General features: G+C 29.5%; 1 protein-coding gene across 6 annotated transcripts in view; it reads right to left on the reverse strand.

Moving 5' to 3' along the window:
* Window positions 1-12307, reverse strand: part of LOC126880313 (zinc finger protein 260-like) — a 67793-nt gene that overhangs the window by 6004 nt on the left and 49482 nt on the right. For 2 of the 6 annotated variants that reach the window (XM_050644112.1, XM_050644109.1), the window contains one exon: window positions 11490-12293. The exons of 2 other annotated variants lie outside the window; for them this stretch is intronic. In XM_050644112.1, the coding sequence (XP_050500069.1) occupies window positions 11490-12293 (804 nt within the window). The remainder of the gene's footprint in view (window positions 1-11489; window positions 12294-12307) is intronic. 2 more of the 6 variants (XM_050644113.1, XM_050644110.1) reach the window with 1 other exon arrangement.

Raw genomic sequence — 12307 nt, forward strand, 5'->3', positions numbered from 1 at the left:
ACCATATGGTAACACCATATAATTTTTTTAAAAAAAGACAGGAAACCGAAAAACTTGTTTTTTTGGATTAAATTATTAACATTTTCATCAAATTAACCCTAAAAGTAAAGATTTTTAAATAAAAAAAAAACTTGGGCGTTAATGGGTTAATAAATAATTTGATGTTTTTTTTTTCATTGTCTTAATTGTTAATAGAAAATCTAACAAGAGCATAGGCGCCAAATTTCGGGCCAATGTTTTCTCAATGCATTGATTTTTTTCGAATTTTAAGAAAATTAATAAGTATTTTTGAAAAATTAGTTTTCTTAGGATCCGAAAGAAATAAATGCATTTAAAAAGCAAAAAAAAAAAGAGAGAGAGAGAGAGAGATTTTATTCGTCGCCTTGTTTGTTTTTTCTAAATATATTCGTTATATCCTACCCTTTCATTTGCTTTGTCACATGTTACGATTCAGTCAGTTGTTTATTTTGTACTCAGTCAAAGGCTTTCTTCAAGTTAATAAATCAAAATCTGTCTTACAGTAAATCTATTTTCATCCATACTGACATCTGATATATCGTATGTAACTAAACATTCATTAATAACGAAGATGCTATGTAGGGCCCTTTTAGTAGTCACCTTGTTTGTTTTTTCTATCTTAATATAATCGTTATCCCTCTCCTTTCATTTAATGCATCACACTCTCCAACCAGACAAATATCAACGAAATTATGATATAGTTTCACGATCGTAGCCGTGTCGGTCGCAACAATCGTGACGCGAAATCAAAGCTTTTTCCTCAACGTCGCTAAAAGTTTTCACTTTAAAAATTATACTAAAAAAAGTGTAAATTGTGACAACGTCAATTATCATGTTTTCCCCGAGATCGTCAATTACATGAAAATAGTTTCTATCCTTGTGGGATTGATACTCCTCGGAGGGACCGCAGACATTCGGATACAATTATCGTCTCTTTGTAAAAAAAATGAAGTCGATTTTATTAAGTAACAAGACATTTACTCAGCACACATACTAGACATTACATTATCTGGTTACAAAATCACTGTACCATGCCAATAGCCATTAGTTGTCGAGGTATTAGGCTAAATAAAAAAAAATAAAAAGTATACAGCTACTCATAATTAATAGAAATATCGGAAAAGAAATGAAACGCAAAATTTACAGTCATCAGACAGAATAATGAGATAAACGGCAGAAACAGGACATGACACAGAGAGGGCATAAAGATTGCTCGAAACAGCGGTGACGAAAACCTGAAGAATCGATGAGAAGACACCATGGGACAGAGCTAGAAGTACAGATAAACGACGGAGATGCAAGGTGGATAACATTAATAACTGGATAAGAAACAGAAGAGTAGAATGGAATGACCACATAAGTCGAATAACAACAAAGAGGGTAGTAAGGAATATTTTAGAAACGAGATTCCTACTGTGGACAAAGTTAATGAGGATAATGATCTGCCTAATTTTAAAAGAACGACATTTTTATAAACTTCTTAATATATCAAAAACGAGAAAGACATTTTACATAATTTTCTTAAATCAATGCAATAAAAGTTCTAAACGTATTAACTGTACAAATAAAATAAGTAAAAATGAATTTATTTTATTATTCATTATTCACGTGTTTACCCCTCAGCGGCGCTCTATTCGTACTCGACACCTATCAATCATCAATATGAACAATAGTCCAAATAAGTTGTTTAAATTCCTTCGCTTTTATTTTCTATTGGGCCAACTACTATTCGAGTAACCTTGCTGGTCAACTATAATCTGACTGATTCGATATCTGTCACTTTGACAGTGAAACTGGGTTAGGTTCGGTAGAGTTTATAAATTTTAATAATCAGTCGTATTTACTTGAATAAATTCAGTTCTTTTAAGAGCTATTTTGATATTATATTGTATTTTTGGTTTGGTAAGGTGGATAAAAACAAGAACGAAAAAGTGGAACGAACATGTAAACCGAATGGAACCAGATAGATTAGCGAACATCTGTAAAAACAACAAGCCGTATAGCAGAAGACCCGTTGGAAGGCCGCCGAAAAGGTGGAAAGACAATGTACAGTCAACAACAACTGAAACAGAATAAGAGGCAGACAAACAGGAGTAATCCTAGTCGCGCGAAGAAGAAGAAGAAGGTTTGGTAAGTATTTATTTAATTAAAATACGTCAATAAAATTTGTAAGTAATCATCTGTCAATATGGTTAACTTCTGTCTATGAGTTCGCCAAACGTGTACATATTACTCTGACTTTTCAATCATAGTGTATGAAATTACAGATTAGTATAATATTTTTACGAAGGTACATTTATTTGCAAATAATGTCTGGAAAATGATCAGGATACCTAATGATCTGAATTCATTGAGATTACTTTCATTTTAAACACTTAATGCAGCTGACATAAACGACATTTTTTAAATTCCTGTTACTATTTACGTCAACTGGCAACTTTAACATGGAGAAATTCATAATACTATCTTTGCTTACTCAATATTTTTGTAACATGAACATGTGTTTATAGTAATAGTAACATTTATCACCAATAAATATATATTATCAGAAAAAGAATAACATCACAAAAATTTTTTGACACATTCTTACGTAGCCAAAAATCGTACGGTCGGGTAGTAGTCAGATCCGTTTATTTTCAGTATTAACTTAGTTTAGACTTTCTTCTTAAGATTTTAATTTAAGAATAAATTTCTTCTTAAGATCCGATGTTACAATACTTGTTTATATAAAGAAATTAGTACTTTAAATTATTTTGATTTAACAAATAAATATTAGGCTCACAAAAACTCGCCACCGTTATGTGACGCATTTCGAAACACTGCGAATAATAATACTGAACTTGCAGTTGCAAATAAAGTGGTAGATTTCGAAGGAAGATTTCTTTGAGCTACTAAATCGAGTAGATATAATACAACCCAGTTATCATGAACACTCTTTATTAAACAGTATTGTTTTAAACAACTACCTTACAAATTGGTCAAAATCTGTTTGTATTTATACAGATGCATTCAAAAGTTCAAATGGTACTGGTTGTGCCTTTTATATTCCAGATAAATTTATAGAAAAAATGTTTAAACTGCCCTCAAATTTCTCCATTTTTACTGCCGAGGCTTCGGCGGTATACGAGGCTTTAATTTATTTCAAGTTAGTATCCTATAATTCTGCAGTAATTTTATCTGATTCATTATCTGTGCTTACTGCTATTCAATCACCTCAACTACCTTGTAGTACTTCTAATCCATACATTTTCTTAATAAAAAAATCTTATTTGAAATTAATGAACACACCCAAAAAATACAACTTATGTGGATCAAAGCACATTCAGGACTTACACATAATGAACATGTAGACCAATTAGCTAAAAATTCCCTCATCCATGGAACAGTAACCAAATATCAACCCTGCATTCTAGATGCTTTTGCTTGTTTAAGGACTGAACAGATGAAGAACTGGAAAACACACTGGGAAAGGTACTGTAACATATCAACAACACAATACAGTTTGATACAACCGATTATTCCGGAAAAACCTTGGTATAAGAATTTCACCCTCCCTCGCAAATACATATCCACCATCAGTAGAATTAGATTTGTACATGATGTTATCCTGCACATTTATTTAAAATAAACATATTAGATTCAAATATTTGTCAAGAATGTGAGGTTAAAAGTGACTTGAACCACATATTTTTTGAATGCAAGAAGCATAAACACCTAATCAATCACCTAATTAAAAGAATTATAGACCAGAACATAACACTCCCTGTAAATATTCTCTTTATTCTGTCACTGAATAAAAAGAAAATTTTTGACTGTTTGGTATCTTTCTTGTCGGATAGTAAAATATTATTGTAATTAGTTCTAGGTTTTTGTAAAATATGTAAAAAAAAATTAAAGAAAATAATAAAAAAATTAAACAAAAAAATAAAAAAAAATGATTAAATTAAAAAAAATCTATCTAAAATAATCTAATAACAAAAAAAAAATGCAAAAAAAATAAAAAAAAATTAAAGAAAAAAAATCACTAAGAGGATTTAAACCTCCGAGGGGTTGAACCGGGTTGACATCTTATCGTAGTGACAAAAGAAAAAAAAACAAAAAACAAAACAAAAAGAAAATTAAAAAAAATACAAAAAAGAATGCATTTATTTTAATATTAACATTAATATTTTTATTTGTAAAATGTATACACTATGTCACTATGTGTTCTTGATAAACATTAAGTAGTATAATATATTTATAATATTTATTAACATAGTATGTACATTAGCTGTAATATGTAAGTAGGTAAATAGGAAGTAAAAAAATTGTAATATTATTATAATAACCATGTTTCACTAATTGGCAATATCTTTAATACATTTACTTTTGATTGAGACTGGCTGAATGACTAAAGTCCAAGCCAAAAAAAACTTAGTTTAGACTTTGTTTTGACTAGAAATTTTTGATTTGATTCGTATGAATATCATCGATGACGCATGGGTATTCTTTCATTTTTCCGACTGTACCTTTTGAGGAAAATTACAAAAGACCTTTTTTGTTCCCAATGATCCAAAGAACCTAAAATAATGTATATCCGGACCGAAAAAAATTGATTTTTATAATTTGGTTAAATTTTTTATTAATAAATGTAGTAATAACTCCGAAATTATGGCTTTAGGTATAGGAAATGTAACACTAAAAAAATCAGTATCTTGTAAGGACTTCAAAACGCAAAAAATATACAGGATGTTCCATTTGAAATAAGGAAGTTCATTAGATTTCCAGAAAAACGGAAGATACGACAACAATGTAATTACCACACCACTATAATATCGGTCGCATTAAAAGACCCTTACCCATCAAAATATATAAAAATCGTTATAGCGGTTTGCGAGAAATTACCGTGTTTCCATACTTTGTCGCTAACTTGTATAATTACATTCACAACTGTTCTTAAAATAGTCATCCAATTGGTAATGTTTCATAATTTCTTTACATTTTATTATTAACTAAAAGTAAGGTTAATGGGAACGGAGCAAAATGCAAAATTTTGACGCATGTCAAAATTTTTAATGTGTTTTAAATGTATTCACTTTTTTCGAATCCTAAGAAAACAAATCCTGAGAAAAGTATTTTTGAAAAATTTAAACGCAGAATGAAAGACTACTTTATTACTGAGGGCTGAAAGTCCCTTAGAATAAATAAAAAGTTTCTTTTAATAATATTTGCATATTTTTGAATGCAAGAAGCATAAACACCTAATCAATCACCTAATTAAAAGAATTATAGACCAGAACATCCCACTCCCTGTAAATATTCTCTTTATTCTGTCACTGAATAAAAAGAAAATTTTTGACTGTTTGGTATCTTTCTTGTCGGATAGTAAAATATTATTGTAATTAGTTATAGGTTTTTGTAAAATATGTTAAAAAAAATTTAAAAAAATGAAACAAAAAAAAATAAAAAAAATGATTAAATTAAAAAAAAAATCTATCCAAAATAATCTAATAACAAAAAAAATGCAAAAAAAATTAAAGAAAAAAAATCACTAAGAGGATTTAAACCTCCGAGGGGTTGAAGCGGGTTGACATCTTATCGTAGTGACAAAAGAAAAAAAAAACAAAAAACAAAACAAAAAGAAAATTAAAAAAAAAAAATACAAAAAAGAATGCATTTATTTTAATATTAACATTAATATTTTTATTTGTAAAATGTATACACTATGTCACTATGTGTTCTTGATAAACATTAAGTAGTATAATATATTTATAATATTTATTAACATAGTATGTACATTAGCTGTAATATGTAAGTAGGTAAATAAGAAGTAAAAAATTGTAATATTATTATAATAACCATGTTTCACTAATTGGCAATATCTTTAATATATTTACTTTTGATTGAGACTGGCTGAATGACTAAAGTCCAAGCCAAAAAAAAACTTAGTTTAGACTTTGTTTTGACTAGAAATTTTTGATTTGATTCGTATGAATATCATCGATGACGCATGGGTATTCTTTCATTTTTCCGACTGTACCTTTTGAGGAAAATTACAAAAGACCTTTTTTGTTCCCAATGATCCAAAGAACCTAAAATAATGTATATCCGGACCGAAAAAAATTGATTTTTATAATTTGGTTAAATTTTTTATTAATAAATGTAGTAATAACTCCGAAATTATGGGCTTTAGGTATAGGAAATGTAACACTAAAAAAATCAGTATCTTGTAAGGACTTCAAAACGCAAAAAATATACAGGATGTTCCATTTGAAATAAGGAAGTTCATTAGATTTCCAGAAAAACGGAAGATATGACAACAATGTAATTACCACACCACTATAATATCGGTCGCATTAAAAGACCCTTACCCATCAAAATATATAAAAATCGTTATAGCGGTTTGCGAGAAATTATTGTGTTTCCATACTTTGTCGCTAACTTGTATAATTACATTCACAACTGTTCTTAAAATAGTCATCCAATTGGTAATGTTTCATAATTTCTTTACATTTTATTATTAACTAAAAGTAAGGTTAATGGGAACGGAGCAAAATGCAAAATTTTGACGCATGTCAAAATTTTCAATGTGTTTTAAATGTATTCACTTTTTTCGAATCATAAGAAAACAAATCCTGAGAAAAGTATTTTTGAAAAATTTAAACGCAGAATGAAAGACTACTTTATTACTGAGGGCTGAAAGTCCCTTAGAATAAATAAAAAATTTCTTTTAATAATATTTGCAATTAAAAATTGCACTAAATTTTCTTTTATTTTCACCCCCGTAACTTATTAAAATTAACATTATAGAAGTTTTCAGGAACTTTCGGCCCTCGGTAATGATGACAACAATTGTAATCTTTTATTCTGCGTTTAAATTTTTCGAAAATATTTATTAGTTTTCTCAGGATTCGAAAAAAAAATCAATACATTGAAAATTTTGACATGCGTCAAATTTTTGCATTTTGCTGCGTTCCCCTTACATTATGCTGGGGCCACAGTAACGTCTAATGCCGTTAATTAACGCATTATTTGCCATCTCTGTAGTGCAAATAGACATTACTGTGGCATTAGAGACATTTCTATAGAAAGATATTATATATTATGCTTTGTGAGAGTTTCAAATGTTATCTGTCGAAATTACAGAGCGTCGCACAGTGGGGCAGGAGAGCTAAAAAGTTGGCATAAAATAAAAATATTAAATACAATATTTTCTGTCGTTTTCATTCTAATTCAATAGTACACAATCCTACGTATAATTTATCATCATTGTTTCCCTATTAAATCCCCTTCCACCCGTTGCGACGCGTCGCAAAGTGCACATAGTCCGGTGTTAACAATGCGTAAGCCGTGATAGCGTGATTTGACTTACGTTTGATCCACTTATATTTGATCTTCAGATTAGTGATGATATTATTACAAATGTGATGTATTCATTAAGTAAATATAGTTTCTTATAATATGCTGTTTAAAATTATCTGTATAAAATATCAAAATATGCATTTTTCAAAAAGAGCAAGTGATTTGTTAGTGTTCCAAGAATGATCCGACTTTAATTTTGTTTTATTTTAAAAGCTTGAGTACTATTCTTTAAAAGGTCATTTTAACTTTTTGCTCATATTTGCTCCTTTTTTCACAAGTTTATTTTTTGTGAGGTTATGTTAACCTAATTAAATTGAATAAAACTCTATTCCAATTTTTCGTTATTTGCATAATTCAAGCATAATACTTCAAGAAAGTGTAGTAGATCCAAAACAAATTAAGATGTATCCCACTTTTTGTTGATTAGTAGCGATCCACTGATCACAAGCAAAATAAACATAAAAAGAAAGAAATTAGAACACCTGCCAGTGGAAGCACTGCATATTAGTGCATATGTTGAAATCTCCGAATGTGCGAGATGTTGATGTCACATCTGATTATGATCTCTAATTTATGTTTTTCAATATGTTACCTTCAAAATTTTACGTGATTCTTATAAATATGCGGTAAATGGTTTTAAAACATGCAATTTGGTTAGGTAATTTTTCAAAAATAATGTTAACACAATTGTTTTGAGATATAAATAATATTAATAAATGTACATAAAAACAAGTAAATTAGACTGTAGATTTATTTTAAATTAAAATGATTAAATTTCAAATATCATTTAAATCAATATCGGTAGTAACTACGGATATGCAGCTTTGAAAATTAAGTTTGAGCAAAACATTTTTTGAACAAGCCATGTTTCAAGGAAAAATATTTGGAAAGCGAGGTCCAGGAAGAAGAAGAATATCCTGGTTAAAGAACCTCAAAATCTGCTTTAACACAACATCTGTGCAGCTTTTCCGCGCTGCTGCAGATAAAATAAAGATTACCATGATGATCGTCAACATTCGTCACGGATAGGCACATCAAGAAGAAGAAAACATTTGAAAAAACATCGTTTTTGTATATGTACACACAACTTATAATATTAACCGTTAAGTTCCTAGCGTTACATATATGTAACGCAGAAACCGCTAAAATCTTAAGCCTTAAATTCGGAAAGTGATTCTAATTTTAACTAGATGGTGATGCAAGACTTTCGAGGGACACTTGTTTACTAGTTTTCAGCAGTTGGTTCGAGGATTTAATATAACCTGTTTAGTTTTATGTGATTTAGTTGAGTGTTTTATGTGACGGTGTTTATTATTTATGGTAAAAATGGATCTCAAGTTTGAGTAAGTATATTTTTACTATTCTTTTTTTATTATATTTTGTTTGAAGTGTTTTCAGTTGAGAATCAATTAATGTCTTTTCCTATTGATAATATAAATTTTTAGAAATTTTATCCTGATTTTGTAAAAAATGGCTTTAATTTTTGATGTTACATATATGTAACGCTAGGAACATATGGGAGCAAAAATCAGAACTTTTAGAATTGTAACATATTTTTTGTTTCAGAAAAGGGCTTTCTCTCCAAGAAGCGCTGGAGATGCTTGATGCCGTTGAAACTTTAGACGGTGATGCTATATACATACATATGGGTACTAAACCCCCAGAATTAAATGTGCTAACAGACGAGGAGTCTGGTGATGAGGAATATAATGATTTTAACAGGCTGTCAGAGAAAATTGTTAGAGCACCTGTTGAACTTGTTTTACGAAATACTGAAAGAGATTCCGAAATATATGATGATATTACCGAGGCTCAGCTTTCCAGATCATCAACAAAAGCTAAAAAACTAGTGAAAGAAAAGTTGAAGTTGATCTTATGGACCAGAATGATGCTACATACCAAGTAGGAATTTGCTCTAAAAAATGGTAGTGCTGTCTATTTACATTGATGCTGGACATAACTATGGACATAATGGTCTATTTATATTGATGCTGGACATAACTGGACATAATAGATGCTATGATCCTATGCCACAACTGGAATTTCGAAGGTATCTAATAACATCGTATCTTACGAAGTATGGTACCAAACCAAAAGATGCAGGCAGGCCATCTTCGTTCAAAGTAGTCGTAGATATAAGATATGATAAGATTTATTATCTCCTGACCTATATTCCTGATAAGAAAAGGAGACGTTTTGCAGATGAATGCTGTAGTTCATATGTGCGTACCATGGGATGCAAGTTCAATGTGGGAGTGCGCATCAAGTGCTACATAGATTTTCATCTACAATAACTTGATTATGATTTTTCAGTTATCTAGTTTTGAATTTGTTTGTTATTTTGAAATTTATAATCGGAAATATTTTAAATATTTTTACTCCTATATCTTCCTAGCGTTACATATATGTAACGGCAATTTTTAAAAAATCAAAAATAATCAAGAAAAAAATGTATGTATTTTGTGTTCAAACCTTCTCCTGAATACATCAAAATAAACAAAAAATAAAATTTGCTAAATAAATTAATTCAGGATCTTAAGGGTTAAAACAAAAATTTTTACCATAATATATCGACAATGATTTAATGCCAACTTATGTTGTCTCTTGCCCCACTGTGGCGTCGGGTAAATTTAACAGAGACATGCTTTTTGATGTAGAGTTTTTTTTTGTTTTTTGAATGCCTTGGCGGCAAAACAACGACGTTCATTCTTTTTCAATAGAGAGATAGAAAAAGCACATTTCAAGCCTGACCGGCGATTTGAATTCCCAGTTTTTTATTGAAAATAATAGTTTTTCAATCCTTCGATGTGCTGGGAGTTCTTTTGTTGAGGTTTCCGTTGGTGCTGCGTTTTGGGACACGTGAAGATTTTTTATTGGGAAAACCTCAAATATTAATAGATGTTATTAATGGCCAGGCTAAGGTGTCTAATGGCCCTTTTGTATGTTAAAAGGGTGTTCCGGCAGTACAATTGTATGTATTTATCAATCCTGGGGCTATGACGAAGTCATAATAAGAGTACATTTAACATAACATTCAACATTTAATATTTAAAGAAGATTGCAGTTACAGATATGTGTTAGTGAAGGAGAATAGGCGGTAACATATTTTATTTTTTTTATGGGAGAAAAACAAGAAGAAACAAGGTACAGTTTAGGTCGGGTTAAATAGGTCTAAAAAAAGAAAAAAGGGACTAAAATAACAAGTTATTATATTAATGTGAAGGGAACAGCTGGTTTCGGTATTTAAACTAATTAATTTTGTTCTTATCAGTAATAAATACTATAAATTGAAAATAATTAAGTGAAACTGTTGAAATCAAAACTATTAATTATTTGTATGTTAAAAGGGACTTAAATTTATGTTGACATTACATATATCTATTGTTATCTTGTGTTTTATCTGAACTGTCATGTCTTATGCTCTAACTCAAACCAACTAACTAAAAAACTAATTCTACCTCAGGAATACCTGTGGTACTAAAACATTTCACATTTATAAGGTTTTTAACTACTGTGACATTTCATATGAGTATTTAAATGACTTTTTATAGTAAACTGCTTAGTACAAATTTCACATTCATAAGGTTTTTCACCAGTGTGAACTTTAATATGATAATTGAAACCACTTAGACGACCAAATTGCTTACTACAAATTTCACATTTATAAGGTTTTTCACCAGTGTGAATTCTCAGATGCATCTTTAAATCACCATTTGTAGTAAACTTCCTACTACAAATTTCACATTTATAAAGTTTTTCACTATTGTGACATTTCATATGAGTATTTAAATTACTTTTTATAGTAAAATGCTTACTACAAATATCACATTCGTAAGGTTTTTCACCACTGTGACATTTCATATGAGTATTTAAATTACTTTTTATAGTAAACTGCTTACTACAAATATCACATTCATACGGTTTTTCACCAGTGTGAACTTTCATATGAGTATTTAAATTACTTTTTATAGTAAACTGCTTACTACAAATATGACATTCATAAGGTTTTTCACCAGTGTGAACTTTTATATGATATTTGAAACCACTTAGATGACCAAACTGCTTACTACAAATTTCACATTTATAAGGTGTTTCACCAGTGTGAATTCTCATATGCATCTTTAAATCACCTTCTCTAGTAAACATCTTACCACACATTTCACATTTATACGGTTTTTCACTACTGTGACATTTCATATGAATATTTAAATAACTTCTTGTAGTAAACTGCTTAATACAAATTTCACATTCATATGGTTTTTCACCAGTGTGAACTTTCATATGCACCTTTAAATTACCTTTTGAAGTAAACATCTTACTACAAATTTCACATTTATAATGTTTTTCACTACTATGACATTTCATATGAGTATTTAAATTACTTTTTGTAGTAAACGGCTTAGTACAAATTTCGCATTTATAAAGTTTTTTACCAGTATGAACTGCCATATGCGCATTTAGAGAAATTTTCTGAGCAAAATGTTTAGTGCAAATTTCACATTTATAAGGTGTTTCACCAGTGTGAATTCTCATATGCACCTTTAAATTAAAGTTGGTAGTAAACATCTTACTACAAATTTCACATTTATAAGGTTTTTTACTACTGTGACAGTTCGCATGAGTATTTAAATTACGTTTTATAGTAAACTGCTTACTACAAATTTCACATTTATAAAGTTTTCCACCAGTATGATCTCTCATATGATAATTTAAACTATTTAGCTGATTAAACTGCTTATGACAAATTTCACATTTATAAGGTGTTTCAGCAGTGTGAATTCTCATATGCATCTTTAAATTAAATTTTGTAGTAAACATATTATTACAAATTTCACATTCATATGGTCTATCACCAGTACATGTTTTCAAATGTACATTGGCAGAATTTAATGGTTTGGTACCTGCGAGTTCCATTCTAATATCAGGTGGGGCACCTAAAATAAATACC

This window comes from Diabrotica virgifera, chromosome 2 (genome assembly GCF_917563875.1).
Source record: "Diabrotica virgifera virgifera chromosome 2, PGI_DIABVI_V3a".
Taxonomy (NCBI): Eukaryota; Metazoa; Arthropoda; class Insecta; order Coleoptera; family Chrysomelidae; genus Diabrotica; species Diabrotica virgifera.